The sequence below is a fragment of the Sarcophilus harrisii genome, chromosome 3 (assembly GCF_902635505.1).
Source record: "Sarcophilus harrisii chromosome 3, mSarHar1.11, whole genome shotgun sequence".
NCBI classification, from domain to species: domain Eukaryota; kingdom Metazoa; phylum Chordata; class Mammalia; order Dasyuromorphia; family Dasyuridae; genus Sarcophilus; species Sarcophilus harrisii.
In genome coordinates this window covers 501,648,753-501,668,796 of record NC_045428.1, presented here as the reverse complement: position 1 = coordinate 501,668,796, position 20,044 = coordinate 501,648,753, and the positions used below count along the sequence as shown (strand labels likewise).

The window sequence follows — 20,044 nt, the reverse complement described above, 5'->3', positions numbered from 1 at the left end:
TCAGTTTCTTCATCTGTAAAGTGAATTAAAGGAAATGGTAAACTTTCATACCTTTTCCAAGAAAACTCTAAAAGGAGTCAACAAGAGTTAGACACAACTGAAAAATGAACTGAAAATGCCAGTCACTGTATTAAGCATTAAAGTAAAATAGTTTTTTTCTTCAAGAAACTTAAATTCTAATGATGGAAAACAATGCATAGAAGGATGCTAGAAATGGTATGGTAGACTGATCCCTTTTCAAGATAAGGAAAAGTTAGAACTCAGGACTGTGCAGCCCTAGATGTTATGACCTTAAGGTTTCTGGAAGGTTTCATCAGTAGGAGATCATTGTCAGGAAGGCCAATATAATGTCTCTAGATCATTAGATAAAAAGTTCCGAGGCAAAAAGTAACACAAGAAGGGATGAGGGAAACCAGCCCATTAGCTAGAAGCTCAAAATAAAAACCTATTGTCTTTATGTCTATTTGGCATTTAAAGCTTTTTACAATTTGACCCCTTCCTACCCTTACAATGATTCTCCTCCACATCCTCATTTAGCCTACTGGCCAACTTGTTACTCCTCGGGCATAATGATACATCTCCCATCTTTCTCCTTACTGGCTGTCCTCCATGTTTGGCAACCGATCTTACCATGTTCTCTGTCCCTTGGATCCTGGATTCCTTAAAGACTCCCCTCACACGCCATCATCTTTTCCAAGAGGCTTTTCCTCTCCAGCTGCTAGTGCCTTCCATTTCAAAATTGTATTTGATCTCTATTCATCCTTTTGTCATCTTCTTCAGAATTTAAACTTCTTGAGGGCAGGAAATGATTTATTTTTGCTTTTGTATCTCTATTACCTCACATACAGTAGGCATTTACAAAAATAATTATTCATTGGTTGATGGATTAAGAGCTAAGGCCTAAGAAAGGCGATTTGAGTCAGTCATTCAGTCTATGAACAATTTCTATTAAGTGCCTACTATGTGCCAGACACAGAGTTAACCTCATAAATGTCAAAATGAGATGCAAAAACTTCTCCACTGATTGATCACATCCCTAATTGGAGCTGGTAAAGGCCTCCAAAAGGAAACTGAAAGAAGGCCCGAGTTTCAGTTTTGGCATTTAATAGATGAATGAACTTGGCCAAATGTGTTCTTTTCACAAGATCTTCTCAGTTTCCATATCAGTAAAATGGAGAAAATAATACTTGCTCTCAAGACAATTGTGAATAGCAGCCTTAAAGCACTATCCTTTTTTGGGAAAAGCTTGATTGGATAAAAAGCTTTTTATATTATTGTTCTCTAAAGACATACTTCTCCCATGCCATAGAGTTCTCTCTTTTAACTCCCCCTTCAGCCCCTCCAGAAAACCCAAATCCAAATGAAATGATGAGTGGATATTGGACCATGCTATACAGCATTATGAACCCACAGTCCCCTCTCTCCTTAGCACTTAGTAAAGTCACTTTTATTGACTTGGGGCAGTTAGGTGGTTCAGCGGATAGAACGGTGGACCTGGAGTCAGGGAAACTCATCTTTTCTAATTGAAATCTGACCTCAGAGACTTACTAGCTATGTGACGCTGGGCAAGTCACTTTATGCTGTTTGCCTCAGTTTGCTTATCTGTAAGGAAATGGCAAACCATTGCAGTGTCTTTGCCAAGAAAACCCCAAATGAGATCCCAAAGAGTTGGCTACAATTAACCAACTAAACTACAATAAATGATATGATTTGACTTTGGGCTTCATTTTGTTTTGGGTTTCTATTTTTCATTTATATCACTGTAGCCTTTGTATCAGTCACTCTTCTGGTTCTGCTCATTTTGCTACATCAGTTTGTACAAGCTTTCTAATGCTTCTTTGAATTCCTTATAGTTACCATTTCTTAATGTGCAACATTCTTCCATTACTTGCCACAATTATTTCCCACAGTTTGGCCAGCCACTCCGCAATCGATGGGCACCCATTTTGTTTTCAGTTATTTGTTACCCCACAAAGTGCAGCTCCTGCATATTTTGATCCGATCCTTCCTTTTAATGGTGGAGAAATTGAAATTCAGAGAAGGAAAGGGACTTGCCACTGAAGGTCACTCAACCATCAGTGTCAAGAGTCACAGCTTCTACCCTTGACTCCTGGCACTCGTCCCAGGGCTATTTATCCCATATTGAACTTCTCCTGTTGATAGCATCTTCTCGAGTAGCTGGACTGTGACCTGGAGGGGAAGCAGCCAGAGACTCAGAATGTTCTACTCCCCCTGCCCAGACTCCTTGCTTAGCATCCCCTAAAGCCTGCCTTCCCAAAGCCTACCCAGAATGTCTATAAATAAGCAGGTTTAAAGAAGGTGCCAATTAGTAGGTAAGGTGGGATGAAGGACAGACAGGCTGGAGAGAAATGGTGTCTGACATGACGGAGCTGGGTGGGCAGAAAATTTGAATGGGGGCTGATGGCCTCTGAACTTCTATCCATAGCCCTGGGCTTGCCTCATCGAATGATGTCAGCGGAGCCTACAAGTGCTGAAAGAGAAAAGTCAGCAGGAACAGAGCTAGTCATAGAATGCTCGAATCATGAGGTGCCTTAAGGGATTGAACTAAAGTTCAATTCCTTTATTTCACAAAGTGGGGAAACTGAGGCCCACCAACCATTTCATTTCACATGGAGGGGAACTTGACTAAAGTCACATATAAATCTATCAGAGAGTAGGACCCAGGTCTCTTCTGTCACAGAGACTTATTGGTCATGGTTCCATGGCTGGTAAGAGAAGAAAGACTAGAGATTTAGTTCTCTATCCTCCAAGAACCAGATAGGGAGAAACAGGCTACATGTTACAGTAGTGATAGATAAAGATACACGGGTACCTATTTTGTTTCCAGTTACATGTTACCCCACAAAAGTGCTGCTCATGTATATTTTAATACAATCTTTCCTTTTAAAGGTAGGGAAATTGATTTAAAATTGAAGTGCATTTATCAAGTGCTTATTTTGTGTCAGACATGGTGCTAAGGGCTGGGAGTACAAATACAGGCAAGACTGACTTTGCTGTGAAGGACAAGGGAATATTGGGGTGAGGTACCCCACCAAAGGGCACTAGATAGAGGGGCTAGGGTAGAACATAGGAGGCAACATGGATCTCATTCCAGGGAAGATAAGGCAAAAGCTCATCTCTCAGAGCCCAGTGCTTCAAGAGCAGTCGGTGCTTTTGGAGGAAGGTCAGTATAAACAGAATGACGTGGATAAGACTCCTTGACTTGGAGCCCAGAAGCCCGAAGTCAATTCTGGATCTGCAATTTCCTAGCTGTCCCTAGGCAATCAACTCACTTTCTTTTAAAAATGAAGGTGATAGAGCAAAGCAGCGCATGAATGCCCTAGAATATTAGTGTGTCGTGAGAAGCATGGGAAGACTTATTTAGAATGATGTAGGGTGGAGAAAGTAGGACCCGAAGAATCCTGTGCACATTGACTGCCGAATCGGTCCTAAAAGGCAGATGAGCTCATGTTAATTGCCATGACCTATCTGAGACCTGGAAGCAAGAAAGACTCAGTGAGTGCAAATAAGAGTTAACCAGCCACAAAGACTGCTGTGTGATTAAGGCAGACTAGACTTTTCTGGGATTCAGACAGTCGGGGCTGTAGAAATTCAGAGAAGGGAAGGTAGACACCATCTGTTGCTGGAGTAACTACCTGGAGGGCTTCTTGGAAGAGGCAGCCCTTAACTAGGACCTTGGAAGACAGGTAATATTTGAAGAAACCTAGGGGAGGGTAATGGTAACTTAACAAAAGACTTCTCAATTCATCTTGCCCTCTCCCATTATAAGCTCACAGAGGTTTGACTTAAATTTAATTCTTAATTCAGGTGCCTTCTCTCTTAATTATTTCCTATTTATTCAGTGTATAAGCTTGCTGCGTATCTACTTGTTTGCATGTCTCCCTCATTAGATTGTGAGCTTCTTCAAGGTGGAGGGACTGATTTTTGCTTCTTTTTGTTTCTTTTTGTATCCCCAGTACTTAGTACAGTGCCTGTTGCATGGAAGGCATTTAATAAATATTGCTTGATTGGTAATGTAATGAGGTGCATCTGGTTTGGGGAGCTAGGAAAGATGTAGCTCAGGGGTCCACAAACTATTTAAATAGGGGGCCAGTTCACTGTCCCTCAGACTGTTGGAGGGCCGGACTATAGTAAAAAACAAAAGAAAACAAAACAAAAACAAACTTTGTTTTGTGGGCCTTTAAATAAAGAAACTTCATAGCCCTGGGTGAGGGGGATAAACATCCTCAGCTGCCTCGTCTGGCCCGGGGGCGTAGTTTGAGGACCCCTGATCTAGCTTCTTCAAATCCTGCCTCTGATAGATACTTAGCTGTGTGACACTGGTTAGGTCATAATTTTGTCTGCTTGGTCCTAGAAGGGCTGAAGTCTGCATTACTTGGAGTTGCCCACATAGGCAAATCTGCAGATCCTTCCCTTCTTTGCTGTGGATCCTGGTTCTGCCTTTTACTAGCTATGTGACCCTAGAAGGGTCAGTTATTGTTTCTGAGCCTGAGTTTCCCCACCTGTAAAATGACACTAGTAGTCATTATACCATCTCCCTCCCAGGAGTGATCTGAGGAAAATCCTTTGAAAATGTTCTAATTAAGACTGTATAGAAATGGGAGCAATTATGATAAGCCTGGGGTCTCCTTGCTTAAACCTAGCTTACAGAGCCTTCCTGCCCTCTCTTTGAGGGCAAGTCCGAAAATGATTATTAAGGTCGTCAATTATGTGTTTTCTGTCAATGGAGAGAGAGAGAGAGAAAGAGACCTCTAAGGTTTACGAAATACTTTCTTTCCCTATAAATTTTAGGAATCAGTCAGTATCAGTATTATTGTCCCCCATGAGGAAACTCTCAGAGAAGATGTCTCTCTTAATGTCACACAAAAACCAAATGTCAAAGGTGTTATTTGAATACTGGTCTTCCTTATTAGTTCCCTTGTTTAATGTCCTGTGGAACAAGGCAGAGAAGTAACTGCTACCCAGAGGATGGGGAGATCTGGGCCTCGGGAGGCAATACTCGGGCTGGGCTTGTTAGGTAGAGAGCAGAGTTTCAGTGTGTTCTTGCTTTCTTGATTCTGCCATCTTCCTTCCCTGACATCCTGGCAGTCAGCTTGGAGGAAGGGACTGGAAGAGAAGGTAGTCTATTCGCTGCTGAGCTCAGTTACTTTTGTGAAGAAGGACTTTGTCTTAGCTTCCATGATCTGAGGCCACTGTTCTCCCTCTCTCTTCTCCCTTCCCACCCCCATCCTCATTATATGCTGTGACTGGTAGCTTTGTGTGTCACATCTCCCTCTGGAGTGGGGGTCCTCTGGACGTGGGGGCTCCCTGAGGACAATGAGGGCTGAGATCTGAGAGCTGCCTTGAGGAGAGGAGGATGGGTGCCGTAGAGCCCCGGCACCAATTACAGGGCTCAGCCAAAGAAAGTGCTTCGGTAGAAGAGTGTGGGTGGGCTAAGATGGGCTGCAGAGGGTTCATTTATGAACCTCCAGTCTTCTCTTTTTCTACCTCGAAAGGGCCAATTATCACTTGGCCCTGCCTGCCTCTTTTTCCTGATCCCTACAGACCTTTTCATCTCCAAGGCTACCTGAACTGCCTACATAGGTGTGCCCAGACTAGAATCCCAGACAGTCTGCTTCCTTAAGACCAAAATGCACCCTGCCCAGAGGCAAGGGGATGACTGGGATGACTTCAGAAGATCTTGTCCATCTTGGATGATGTATGGTGAACTCTAATCCAGATTTTTTTAATTTATTTTTTCTAATCCCGTATTTAATTGGATCTAATTAATTTGACTAGATTTAATTTAATTTAGGATCCTCTTTCTTCACTGGGAGTTTATGGATGCTACCCTAGAGTATATTCTCCTTGAGGGTGGAGACTATTTTTACTTTTCCTCTCCAAAGCTTAACACAAGAGTTTTAATGGACTCTCAGTGACTCACTGACTGATTGTCCTATGTCTTTTATTCTCCAGTATTCTGGAGGGGCTTGGGGCTTCCCCTGCTTTTATTTGGGTCTAGGTGGGAAAATAAGGTTTCACTAGGAGGGAACAACAGATTGAGCCTGTCCTCTCTGACTTCCAGTCTTAGGTTGTCCCCTCTGCAACCCCCTCATTGATGTCAGTTTTCTGAGGTCACTTTGCTTTCTACTATGGGATCTTTTTTTTTTTCTAATCATCTGCCTTCTCAGGTATCTTGTGGCTCTTCTGGGGCAGAATAAGGGACTGAAGAAAATAATAAATAAAAATAATTCCAACAATAATACCACTTTGCACAAAGTGCAATAAGCACTTTACAGATATTATCTTATTTGATCCTTATAACAAGCCTCCAAAGTTGATGCTATTATCCTCATTTTACAGTTGAGAAAATTGGGGCAAATGAGTTAAGTGACTTGTCTAGACTCACATGGATGTAAGTGTCTGGGGCTGGATTTTTGAACTCAGGTCTTCCTGGTTCGAGGTCCAAATGTCTATCCACTGCCCCATCTAGCTGACTCTAAAAAAAAGGGGAGGGGAATAGGAGGAATTTCATCTGGCTGCCAGTTCTCAAAATTAACCATTAGAAGGCTTCCAAATACCTCTTTTGCCCCCAAGCGAAGGATCATTTTTCCCTACTTAGTTCCTCACTAGGTTTGTACACTTGATGTCTTCCTCGGGAGCATCTCTGCTTAAGGGGAAGATGGAGCCCCCTAGACTTCAGGGACACCATAGCGAGGGGAACAAATGGTCACTGCCTTTAGCCAGTCCCTGGTCTGAGATTGGGGAAGATGCACAGGAGAAACAGACATAAGATCAGAACATCATGGACAACCTGTAATCAAGGGCACTGTAATTCCTCCCCTAATTCCCAGTTTCTCTCTCTCTCTCTCTCTCTCTCTCTCTCTCTCTCTCTCTCTCTCTCTCTCTCTCTCTTTCTGTGTGTGTGTTTACAAGGCCAGAATAGACTTAAAAAGCTCTTAATTGTATTTTCAGAAGCAGGTCATGCAGTTCTGCTATACCCTTATCCCTTAAAAAAATACTAATAGCCATTGGGAATGGGGTTCTGTGGGCACAAAGCCTGTCTGCTTGCTATACTGTGGGCTGTGTAGACAGGGGAAACAAGGGGGAGGGCCTTAAAGAAAGACAAAGGGTAGGAAGTGAAGGAGGGAACCCAGATACTAAAGACTTCTCTTTTGAGACAGCAGGGGGGATGTGTGTCTGTGTGCCCCGAGTCTGTGTATGTGTGTTTATGTATATACATATCTATACACACACAGGACAAGAATACCCTGGGGGGTGGTCATATCTGGGTTTTGCAATTAGAGTTGGAGGTTTAACTTTCCTTGTGTCATGAACCCTTTTGATAAGAGTTTAGTGAAGCTTATTGAGTTCTTTTTCATAATAATGTTGTTAAATGCCTAAAATAAAATAAAATACACAAGATTGACAAGGAAACCAATTATATTGAAGAGTAGTTGTCATAATATTAAAATGCACTCGAACCTATATACACACACATAAACGCAAATGCGCATGTACTCACACACTTCCAAGTTCATGAATCTGTGGTTGTTAACCTCTGAGGAAGAGATTCTCACTGACTAGCTGTGTGATCTTGGGGATATAATATACCTCCCTGGGACTCAGTTCTCCCACAGACTCCAGTATCTCTGCCAAGAAAGCCCAACTTGTTATGGAGTGCAGGAGAAAAAGCACAAACTCTGGAGGGAAATCGGAAAAGCTGGTTCAAATCATGCCTCTGATAACTATCCTTGTGAACTTGGACAAGTCACTTGAAAATCCCTGAGTCCATTTCTTCTGGAATTGATTTGATGAGGACTGAAGTGGCCCTTTTGGCTTGAAGTTAGGAAGGCTCATCGTCATGAGTGCAAATCTGACTTTAGACACATACTAGATTGTGACCCTAGACAAGTCACTTAACCCTGTTGTCTCAGTTTCCTTATCTGTAAAATGAATTGGAGAAAATGACAAACCACTCCAGTATCTCTGCCAAGAAAGTCCTAAATGGAGTCATGGGACATGACTGAAAAGATTGAACAACAAAGGTGGGCCATTTCAGCTCTGATCCTAATTTACTTTTAGACTGTAATCTCTCTTCCAGCTCCAATGTTCCATTTTCTCCAGCTGATGTTCTTAATTTGATGCTCTCAGGTCTGTGCCAGCTCTGACATTTTGTGGTTTGGACACTGAGGTCTCTGGTTACTATGCCTGTTGTGGGTTTTATGAAGCTCTCTCATTCCCATCTCCCACCTGCTACTCTGTTGGGTTATTTCCCTTGTGTCCTCTGGAATTTCCCCAGTTTCCCGAGGATGTCAGCTTCCTGGCTCTGAAAACTCCCTAAGGTATCGGGAAGGGGAGGGTGTATCCTAAAGTCCCAAAGCTCTTAGCAGCAGCCCCCCACTGTATATTCTTGGGACAGCATTGTCCTGAGGCTGGGGTGCTTTTGTGACTGTTTGAAGATTGCTCTGGGCCTGAAGAGGCTCCTTTGAAAATAACCTCAGATGAAATGTTTACTTGAGTGGGAGACTTTAGGAAAGTTCCTTCCTGTGTCCTATGAAGGTGGACCAAATGGCTTCCAAATGGAGTCTTATCTGAGAAGCCTTTCTAGAAGAGGTGAAAAAACACTGTCTCCTTTATCTTCTTTGACCCTTAGCTACCATCTTTTTAAAGTGTGTGGTACAGCCATGATCATTCCCATCTTACAGAAGAGAAAAGTAAGGGTCAGAAAGAAGCAACAGCTGCTCTCATTTCTCAGATGCTTTAAGGTTTACAAACCATATTCACTCAACAGTCCTATGAGCTAGCTAGATGGCATGGGGACTGCTTCCATTTTACAGAATAATTAACTGAGGCCCAGATAGAGAAACTGACTTTCACAGTCACACAGCAATGAAATTATAAAGCTAGGATGCAAACTGCGATCTCCCAATTCTTGACAGCAAATTTTGTCTTCATGATGTTAGCCTGAGCTTATGGGAAAGAGGCTGGATTTCTTTTCTTCCCCCCCCCCCGAATTTAATAGTATTTTATTTTTCCAATTACATGAAAAGATAATTTCCAGCATTCATTTTTGTAAGATTCTGAGCTCCAAATTTTTTCTCTTTCTCCTTTACCCTTCCTCCTTTCAAGACAGCAAACCATCTGATGATACAGGTTATACATGTACAGTCATTTTGAACATATTTCCATAGTTATTTGTGAGGGAAAAAATCAAGACAGAAGGGGAAAAACCACAAGAAAGAAAAGAATAACAAAAAGGTGAAAAGGCATGTTTTGATCCACATTTAGTCTCCATAGTTCTCTCTGGATGCAGATGGTATTTTCCATCACAAGTCTATTGGAATTGCTTTGATCACCTCATTGTTGAAAAAAGCCACATCCATCAGAATTAATCATTGCATGATCTTGTTGTTGCCATGTACAATGATCTCCTGGTTCTGCTCATTTCACTTAACATCAGTTCATTTAAGTCTCTCCAGGCCTCTCTGAAATCATTCTGCTGATTGTTTGTTACAGAACAATAATATTTCCACATTCATATACCATAACTTATTCAGCCATTCCCCAACTGATGGGCAGCCACTCAGTTTCCAGTTCCTTGCTACTACAAAAAGGGCTGCCACAAACATTTCTGCACATGTGGGTCCTTTCCCTCTTTTATGATCTCTTTTGGATAGACTCAGTAAAGACACTTCTGGTTCAAAGGATATGAACAGTTTTATAGCCCTTTGGCATAGTCCAAATTGAAGAGTCTGGATCTCTTAATACTCTAAAGTGTTAGCTATAATGATAGAACATTAGATCTTAGAGGCATGCTGGAACATAGGACATCAGAGCTGGGAAAGGGGTCTTCTCATCTAACTACATTGATTTGTGGAGGATGGAATTGAGATCCAGAAAGAAAGAGATACTTGTCCAGGATCACTGAAGAAAGATCACTCAGCAAAGTTCTTTCCATTACTATGCCAAACTGGGAGGAGTGATTATTATGGGCTGTTGTGAGAAGATATTCCCCAGAAGAGACTGGCCTTAAAAACTACATCCTAGTATTCATGCAGCTATCTCTTATCTTCCCCCCTCTTTTTTTTAATCACAATAACCCTATGAGAGAAGAGCCAGGACTTATTGTCTCCTGTTTTATAAATCGGGAAATAAATGTTCAAAGGAGGGAACAAGCATCTACTGTGTGTTTTGGAGTTGCATATAGTAAGTGCTTTTACAAATATTATATCATTTTGATTCTCCCAAGAAACCTGGAGTCCGTATGCTATTGTTCCTTTTGTACAGTTGAGGAAATGAAGATAGACAAAAGTTAATTGTCAACACTCACATGACAAAGGATTTGTTGTTGAATTTGAACTTGGGGCTTTCTGACTTCGTGCTCTACCCATTGCATTACCCAGATGCCCCAAAAGAAGGAAGAAGAGAGAAGTAACCTGCTTAAGCTCAACAGCAGAGCCATGTCTCTTGGTCTCAAAGCCAGAACTCCTTTTATTTAAACACAGCTAATGTTGGGACAGAAAGGAAAAATAGCCCTCTGAGAAAAGAACCTGCCTAGATGCAGGGCAGGAGGGATAAAGTCTGAGGAAAGATGAGGCTGGAGCCTTACTGAAGAGCCTTGAATGCCAGGATGAGGACTTACCCAAGTGCCTAAGAAAGGTGTGACAAGTTCTGAGCAGGTAATGGTCATGGGGAAATGGGTGGTCCCCAAAGTAGAAAGGACAAGAAGCAATTTCGATTTTAGAAGGATTTATAGGGGAGTCTTTGACTCTAAAGTCAAATGCTGTTCGTTTCCTGGACAAGGTAAAAGCCACCCATGTGCCTTCTTGATGATGGAAGATACAGGAAGCTGAGAAAGCAGAAGTAGGGAGGGGGATGGAGTCCTCAAACTGCTTCCTCTTTCTAGACCTGACTCCTCCTACTGGCTTCCTCTGTGAACTTTGCCAAGTTCCTTCCCCTTTCAGCCTCAGTTTCTTCTTCTGCAAAGTGATTGGCTTGGACTAGATGTTCCTGCCCTGTTGTATGGACCGAAACAACTACAAACTCATGGACTCCTAGAACCTTAGAGCTGGAGGAATCTCTGCCATCCATCCATCCATCCATCTATCCATCCATCTATCCATCCACCCATCCATCCATCCATCTATATTTATCTGTTTATTCATTCATTCAGTTTTATTTATAACATTTAAAATGTTTTTGAGATCCAAATGTCTTCTCTCCAGCCTTTCCCCCACCTACTGAGATGTCAAGCAATATGAGGCTCATTATACTTGTTAGTCATGCAGAATATTTCCATGTTAACCACCTTGCCCTCCACCACCACCACGCCCAGAAAAAGAAAAAGTTTTAAAAAGTGTGCTCCAACCTGCTCTCAGAGTTCCTTAGTTCTGTCTGTGGAGGTGGATAGCATTTTCATCATGAGCGCCTTTGAAATTATCTGGGATTATTATTATGTTGAACAATGTAGCCAAGTCTCTTGTAGTCTCCTTATAATGTTGCTATTTCTGTATACAATGTTTTCCTGGTTCTTTTCTCTCTGTGCTTGGCATCAGTTCATGTAAGTGTTCCGGGTTTTTTAAAAATCATTCTTGAAGGGACCTCTTGAACTAGTTACATAGTTTCTTTGAGCCTCAGTTTCCCCCTCTGCAAAATGAAGGAATTGGATTAAAGTCACCTATAGTGTCCCTTCCTGTCCTAGATCCGTGATCCTATAATTGCTCTCATTTCTTAAGAGGTGTAAAAGGAAGCCAGGAGAGGAAGGGTCTTGCCCCTGGTCCCAAAGTGAATCAGTGTCAGACCCAGGACCAGAATCCTGATTTCCTGACTCTCCAGCACCATCACTACGACGAGTCTGGGATTTTGTTGCCTCACTTGTTGAATCGTCAGAAGATGAAATGTGGGGCTCAATTCAACTCAGCAAATATTTATTAATAGTCTTATGCTTGGGCTGGGGAGATACAAAGTTTGAATATGACATAGTCCCTACCTTCAAGGAGCTTCCAGTCTTACAGGAGTTTGATAACAACCCAGAAAACAGAAATCCACAATGTTACATGATAAGTGTTACATGATAGTAGTTTGGCAAAGTGCTATGTGAGGTCACAGACTTAGAGAGTTAGATTTAGACCTTAGAACAGAGAGCACAGAAAGTCATGAGCTGACAAGGGCCGTAGATATTTCATCCAACCCTCTTATTTACAGATGGGGAAACTGAGGTCCAGATTCTATTCAGACATATACTAAGTAGTAATGGAGCATTGAATCTAGTTCTCTGAATTCAAATCCACTGTACCCCCAGAAGATCACAGAATCCTGGAGGAGATGATATTTAAGGAAAAAAATTTTTAAGAATTCAGGTGAAGGGGAAAGAGGATATTCAGGCATCAAGAACAAAACCATGGAAGCAGGGATGTGTAGGGCAAGCTTGGAGGACCTAGAATGGTCTAGTCTAGTGGAACTATAGAATTCTTGGAGAGGAATAAATGGCATGAGAGAAAGTGGGAAAGTTAGGATGGGCCTTGATTGTGGAGAGCCCTGAATGTTGTCAGGTCTCTCTGTCACTGGGCCCTTCAGAGGAACCTGATAGGATTTGTTTCCTTGCCATGTGGTGCTGAGGGGAGAGGGAACAGTGGTCTAGATAACCCTAAACCTTGGGTAATCAGCATGACTTTTGGCTTCTTTCAGAACATGAGTATGTTCAATGATTAGGGCCCCATCTCTTCCCCCACACAAGTCACTGCTCTTCTGACCCAATGAGGGAGTGAAACCTGGGCCTCTAACTGCCCAACTGTTCCTCCCCCCACTCCATTTCCTTCCTCCTGCTTTTCTCAGAAGTTTTCAATCCCCACCCAGTCCCTAGAACAGAGGTCAGTTTGAGTTGGGGAGAGAGGGTGCCAAGTTAACTCTGGAAACCCGTGAGCTGCCCTGAGCAGAGGTAAACTGTCCCAGAATCTCAGAGCTGGAAGGAACCTGAGACACCATCTGGTGTCCAAGTTCTCATTCTGTAGGGGAGGAAACAGAGGGAGGGACTTGACTAGGGTCAGGTAGTTAGTGACAGAGTTGGGATTTAAATTTCAGGTCCTCTGAGGCAGCAGAAATTCTAGGGGCAATTTAACAAGGGCAGAATTTGGGACAAACCAACCTAATTTTGAATCACAGGTCTGTTATTTATTAGCTACATGACTTTAGTTGGACTGGAATCACCTCTGAGGTCCCTTCCTCTTCTAGAATTGTGATCCTGTAATTCCTCTCATTTCTTAGAGGTAGAAATGGAGGCCAAGAGAGGAAGTCTTACCTGTGATTCCAAAATGAGTCAGCGGAAACCCTAAGACTAGAATTTTAAACGGTTCCCTACTCCCCAAGTCCAGGGCAATCTGGAACACTTGTGTTGACATATTGGAAGAAGATGAACACTGGGCTCAATTCAAGTCAACAAATATTAATAGCCTTATTTATAGTAAGCCTTCTGATCTGTAAAAAGCCTCAGAATGTCTATGATCCTCTGATCTCTATAGTGTTCATTAAGCTTTTGCTTGAAAAGCTCACTACCTTATGAGATAGCCCATTTTACTTTTCCACCAATGAATCCTAGAATGGTTTTCCATGTTCTGGAATAAAGTGCCACAACCACCACTATTGCTTCCAACCCTCTCTGATGTGTCCCAATTTATCCAAATAAACTTCATTAGGACATGGCTTTTAATATCTACCCCACATTGGCCACCCTCCTCAGGGCTTGCTTTCATTGGTCAATGACCTTTCTAAAATGTGAGTCCAGTGTTCTAGATATGGTTCTAGGCATCCCTGCCCCCTCCCCCAAGTCTACTTCAAATAGAAACTGATCCTTGCAGGTGGCATTTTAATTAAAAAAAAACCACAAGTTAACATTACCAGTGGTGTATTTTTCTTTTTGTATTTTGTTATTATATTATGCATTTTTATTTTAACATTTTCCAGTTATATTTTAATTTGGTTCTGGCTATGCTGGGGAGTTTAGCAGGCCCCAAATTTGATACCTCTGGGAAAACTTGGGTTCAAGTCTTTTGCCGATTACTTACTATATGAACCTGAGCAAGTCCCTTCTTGTTGGGGAGTCTGAACCCTCTTTTGGAAAACATAAGGACTGATCTAAATGATTCCCAAGACCTCTTTACACTCTAATCCACAGGATCTTTTCTACCAGCACTCCTATCCCCTCCTAAAAGATATATGACCTTTTCTAATAGGGACTCCCTAGACTAAGGGAAAGCTGTGACCCCCTCAGTCCATTAATCAATAAGCATTTATTAAGCACCTGCTATGTCCCCAGACACAGCACTAAGCACAGGGAATACAAAGTCAGAATTGAAAAACTATTCTTTCCCTTAAGGAGCTTCCATTTTTTGGAAGAAGGGTGGTGGTGGTAGGGAAGTAATATACATAAAGATGTATTTTATAAGTATATTATATACAATATATAGTATGTATTTATACACATTCCTAAGAGTGTTAGCCTCGAGGTCTTATATTTAGTCCATAGGCTTTAATGCTAGGTTCTGCAAATGATTCCAGGTTCTGCAAACAATTTTAGGTTTTGTGAGCCAGCCAGCAGACTTTCTGTAAAGTATAGGACTCTGCCACAAGCAGCTATAGGCACAACCATTAAAGCATCCGTGTTTGACGTGGACAGAAGTCCCATCTTGGCCGGAGGAATAGAACGTGAGGCTTCATTAAGCAGGAAGTGTGGGCTGGGATAGTCAGGGAAGGGCAGTCTGTAATAAGTGGGGGGCAGACTGTGGTCATAAATACATATTGAGAGCCTAATTAAAGGGCTCCAGGTGAGTAGGTCTGTTTATAGTCTGTGTGGCCTTTGGAGCCACCATTTCTCCCTTGGAGTCCTTCTGGAGTCTAACCTCAGCCCTTCCTGTTGTGTTTGGAGACATGAGTAGAGGCAGCCTCCTCTATTTCGGCCTCCCAGATTTAGGCAGGGAGTGGACATGGAAGAATCTGGCCTCAGCTGGCATCTGGAAACCCCCCTGGGGACTGGGCTGCTCTCCCTCCCCTTCTACCACAAGGTGTAACCTGAACCACTGGCTAGGCCCGGGGTGCTGTGGGCCCTGGCTAGGACAATGAAGGATCAAGTTGCCTCCTGGCTCAGTTTTTCCAGCCCCTAGAGCTGAGGTCCCTTCATATGAGTTGAGGGGAAGGGGAGGGGAGGGGACAGGAGATTTGAGGTCATCTGAGGCAGTAAGGAGAGAGACCCTGGATGGACCCAAGGCTTGAAGAAGAGGAGAGTGTGACCTGCATAAGCTCTGGGACCTGGAAGGGAGCTGGGAGATCTAGTCTAATTCTGGGGTTTGAGGCTGGGGTCCTGAGGCCCAGAGAGATGAAGAGAAGTCATTGAAGGTGTCCTGCTGAGAAGTGGTGGGGGTACTGTGTAGGTCACATAAGAACCAGGCCTCTAGCCAAGTCTTCTGACTGCCAATCCAGGCTGCTTCATTGTCATGCTGCTGTCCCCTTCTGCCCTTATCTTGGGAGCTCCAGCTCCAGCTCTGGGCCCGCCTGTCAGACAACTAGGACAGCGTGAACTAATCATAGATAAACAAGAAGACTTCTTCCTCAGTGAATAAAAGATCCAGAGACACCTAGAGCCTGAGACAGAGAATGGAGCTTGTAAAATTTGGAAGAGACTTCAGAGCCCATCTAGTCAGGCCTGTAACTAGGGCAGAGCCACTGGGGCTTTGTTCTAGGGTGCTGAAATGCAGAGTATTAACAGCATTCTACTTCTCAGCAGCTTAGGACTTAGTTAGCAAGAATAACTAGATAGAGCTAGATGGTATGCTTCCTCTCTGCCACAATCTGTCTGCCGTACTCCAGGTAAACTTTCTAGCTGACCTGGACCTTCAATGGTTTCCCCGACAGTAGTCTTGAGGTATCACTCTGTGTAGCCATACCCCCCTGACCTCCTCATCCACCCACTCAAAGCTGCCACAGCAGTGCACAATCTTGGGATGGCCTGGGGTTTTGACCCTTCCCCCTTGTATTTCATGTCTCTTACCATAAATAAAAAAATTTCTAGTTATAATTTTTGGTGTACAGTAAGGGCTTAATAAATGCTCTATCCATATCTTCTATCTAGTTATTATAAAATCATAGATTTGGGGTTCGGAAGGACTGTAGGGATCTTTGAGTCCAACGATGTCATTTTAGAGATAAGGAAAATGAGGTTCCATGGAGAATTAGTCACTTATCCAAGGTCACACAGTTATTAATCATCTGAAGTGAGAATCGGACCTGGACTAACTCCCAAGTTCACTTTCATTCTACTATGGTTCTACATTTAGCCCCTACTTCCCTTATTTGCAAAGGGGAAACCAAGGCCCAGAAAGAGGGAGTGATGTTCCCGAAGTCATACAGCAAACTAGATACTGAGCTGGAAGGGACTCTGGGTGTCACATAGTTCAAATTTCTGCTTTTTTAATAAAGAAGAGGACTGAGATTTGCTCAAAATTACCTTTTGATTCAGTAGTAGGCCTGAAAGATGTAACTATTTTCAAGGCCTCAGGAGCTGTTCAGAGGGTAGCTGGGGACTCAGCCAGGATAATGGGTCAATGGAGTTATCAGTTTGTCTGTTACTTCCCAGCCTCCTCTGTGTATCTTCACCTATACCCCTCTCCTTCCTGTTACTAAGGTTGCTCACTTTGGAGCAGACATTGTCTCCTCCCATTAACTGGGCTCATAGCACAAAGGAGGTCTGGATAGGGAGTCATCCCTTGGAGGAAGAAAGAGGCCCCGAGAGGATGGAGGACATGTTCCAAGCACTCAGCAAGTTAGGTGTCCTGGTGACACGGGAACTCTTGTTGGTCAGTCCTGTCCAGCTCTTCCTGACCCCTTTTGGGGTTTTCTTGGCAAAACTTTTAGAGTGGCTTGACATTTCCTTCTCCAGCTCATTTTACAGATAAGGAAACTGAGGCATAGGGGATTAGTTGCCCAGGGTCACATAGTTGGTAAATGAGGTCACTTTGGAACTGGGATTTTCATGATACCAGGAAGGAGAGTCATTCTATCCACTGCTCCACCTAGCTGTCCAGGATGGTAGCTCAAAAAAGAGAGCACTTTTTAATCTTTGCCATATCATTTTGCAAATTTTAAAATGTTATATTGCAGGCTCAATCTGAGATGTGTGAACTTGTGTGTGTTTTTAAAATTATGTATATGTTTTTAATATTATGATAACTATTTCTTTTTTTCATTTTATCATATTTTTTTATTGGCAAAACATTTGCATGGGTAATTTTTCAACATTAACCTTTACAAAACCTTCTGTTCCAGCTTTTCCCTTCTTTTGCCCCACCCTCTCCCCTAGATGACAGGTAGTCCCATACATGTTAAATACAATATATGTATACATATTTATACAGTCATGTGATAACTATTTCAAAATAATTAGTTTCCTTCATAATTCTATGTGGATTATTTTATGGATTGAAAAACCTGAGAGGGATCCATAGGCTGCATCAGACTGCCCAAAGGGTCCAATAATAGAGTTAAGAATTCCTGGGCAATATAAATGCTAGTTGTTCTTATTATTATCTGTCAAATGAGGGGGTTGGCCTAGACAGCCTCTGAGGTCCCTTTAACTCTGACCCTGTGATCTGTTTCCACCCCCTCATTTGACAGAAGGGCAAACTAAAACTCAGAAAGGGGAAGTTTCGTGCCTCGGGTACCACAGCCAATGAGTGACAAGGGTCCAGCCTTGACCCCGGATCTCCAGGGCCACTGGCCTCTCCAACACACCGATGCCTCCAGGACTCTAAGAATATTCTCAACAAACTTGTTACAGCTGGAGAGAGACCTAAGAGATCTTCTGGTGAGAAGTAAAGGGGCTCCTAAGAAGAGACAGAGTTCCCAAAGTGTCACAGCCGTTAGATAGTAAAGCTGGGTTGCTTACTTGGGTGGACAGGTGGGGCTTTTTCTTCCTTGCTTGCACCTGCAGGCTGGTGGGCCCCGATTTCCAGCTTCCTCTCCTCTATTCTCAGGTCAGCCGGCCCAGCCCCAGGGTATCCTGAGAATGAAGTGGCAGAGACTGTGCTGGTCCCTCACCTGCTTCCTCACTGTGAGTTGGGATGGGTGAAGTTGTGGCCCAAGAAGGGAATGTTGTCTGAATCTAGTGGGCCTTGTGTTGGGCCGGGATGGTCATAGGCGATTGGGCCCTGACCCAGATCACTTAGCCTTGCTCAGATCCCTGAATCTGTCCACAATAGTAGCTTCCACTCTGAAGTTTTCTGCATCCCTCCTCCTACCCACACTGTGCCAGAGAGAGTAAATACTTTGAGGAATCACAAATAGATGACACTCTCCTGCATGTGGGTGATGGGTGCCCAGACTATGGTAACCTATTGCTTATTCTACCTTTCATCTGACCTAAGGCCAGCTCCAAGGATAGGCAGAGACATGAATGAGATGATACAGATAAGTTTCTTAGGGCTTCTCTCCCTGTTGGATCAGGGTTCCTGCGGGCTGGGCTGAGCTAGTAAGAAAGAGGTATAGTGGGGTAGTCAGTCCTGAGAGGGTGAGAAGTGAGCCTGGTCCTGAGGTAAGAAAGATCAGTGCTGAGAATAATTGCCTATTTTTTCATCTGGCTCTGGGATCACCATATAGCAGAACAAATTAGGAGAAGAAACATGGGATGAAGAGAGAGGAAGGCAGAAGAAACCAAGGAAAGAAGGATGAGATAAAAGTCTGGATTAGAACATTGAGATGTCAAGAATGGAATTTTAGAAATAGTGAGCTTTAGGATCTTATTGTAATGCTATCTGCTAATGAATAGAGACCAATATTTCTATTTTATGATAGAGGAAATTTAGGTCCAGGGAAAAGAAAGAGATTGAAAGAGAACTCAGGTCTTCTAATTCACAGCCTAAGGCTTTTTACCTCGTATGGAAAAGAGAGGAGGGGGACGGGGGGAGAGAGAGAAACAGAGACAGAGAAACAAAGAGAAGAAACAGAAAAAAATGAGGAGAGAAAAAAAGAAGAGAAAAAGGACACAGGAAAAGGAAAAGAGATGAGAGAAAAGAGGAGGAAGAGAGGAGACATGAAGAAAGAAAAAGAGGACAGAGTGATAAGAGAAGGACATGGAAAAAAGAGATGGAAAGAGAAGGGGGAAAGAAATACTGAAAAAATACTGAAATAAATATGAGAAAAAAGAGAAAGAAGCGATAGAAGAGAGAGATGTAGAAAAAAGAAAAAGAGAAAGATGGAAAGAGAAGGGGGAAGGGAGAGAGAGACTGAAAGATAAGAGAAAAAAGGAAAGAGACATGGAAAAAAAAGAGAAAGTGATGGAGATAAAAAAAGAAGGGCGAAAGAGAGAAAGAAGAGAGATTGAGAGAAAAAGGAGAGAAAGGGAGAAATATGAGGAGGGGAGGTTGAGAAGTCTCTCACAGTAGATCAGTCCTTCTTGAAAGCTCTACTCCTTTTCCCATTCCCACAACCAAGGATGGTGTGTCTAAGAAACATAGAATGGGCATGGAGTTAGGTGCTCTCCCTGGATCTGGGTATCTGGACCTTTGGTTCTCTTCTTCCCTAGCTTTGGCTTCCCCTATGAGAGTTTTCTGAGTTTACATGATCTGAGGAGGGTAAATGAGATTCACGCTGAAGAAATAGCCAGGATATTTTTTTTTTGCAACCAGGATAGATGAACAAGTCCAAGTTAATAACAGAGTAAATAGCATCTCCATTGGCTGGGGGCGTGCAAAGCAAAACAGGAGTGGGAAAGGTCATTCTGGAAAGGCTTAGGATATTGGGGAGAGTATATATGTATTGATTGGGGATGAGCTGTATTAAGTATTAATACCTTAATAATCTAAGTATTAAGTTGTCAGTATGAAAAGGGTCTTAAGTTGGAATCCAAGACACTAAGGTCCAAATCATACTTCCTGTTTTTCTCACCTATCCTCACAATATAGACTTAAAGAGCCCTCTAAAAAGGTGGCCCCCATAAGGCAATGGAATGGGCAGGTATTGGCCAGCCCACTCAGTTTAACTTCTTTTATTGAAGCTG

At 42.8% G+C, this 20,044-nt stretch overlaps 1 protein-coding gene across 2 annotated transcripts in view; it reads left to right on the top strand.

Moving 5' to 3' along the window:
* RELT (RELT TNF receptor) overlaps window positions 1–20,044 on the top strand; it is a 53,990-nt gene that overhangs the window by 13,631 nt on the left and 20,315 nt on the right. Inside the window, exons 2-3 of one of the 2 annotated variants that reach the window (XM_031961460.1) lie at window positions 17,665–17,854; window positions 18,024–18,100. In XM_031961460.1, the coding sequence (XP_031817320.1) occupies window positions 18,056–18,100 (45 nt within the window). In that variant the 5' untranslated portion in view covers window positions 17,665–17,854; window positions 18,024–18,055. The remainder of the gene's footprint in view (window positions 1–17,664; window positions 17,855–18,023; window positions 18,101–20,044) is intronic. The other variant, XM_031961461.1, reaches the window with a different exon arrangement.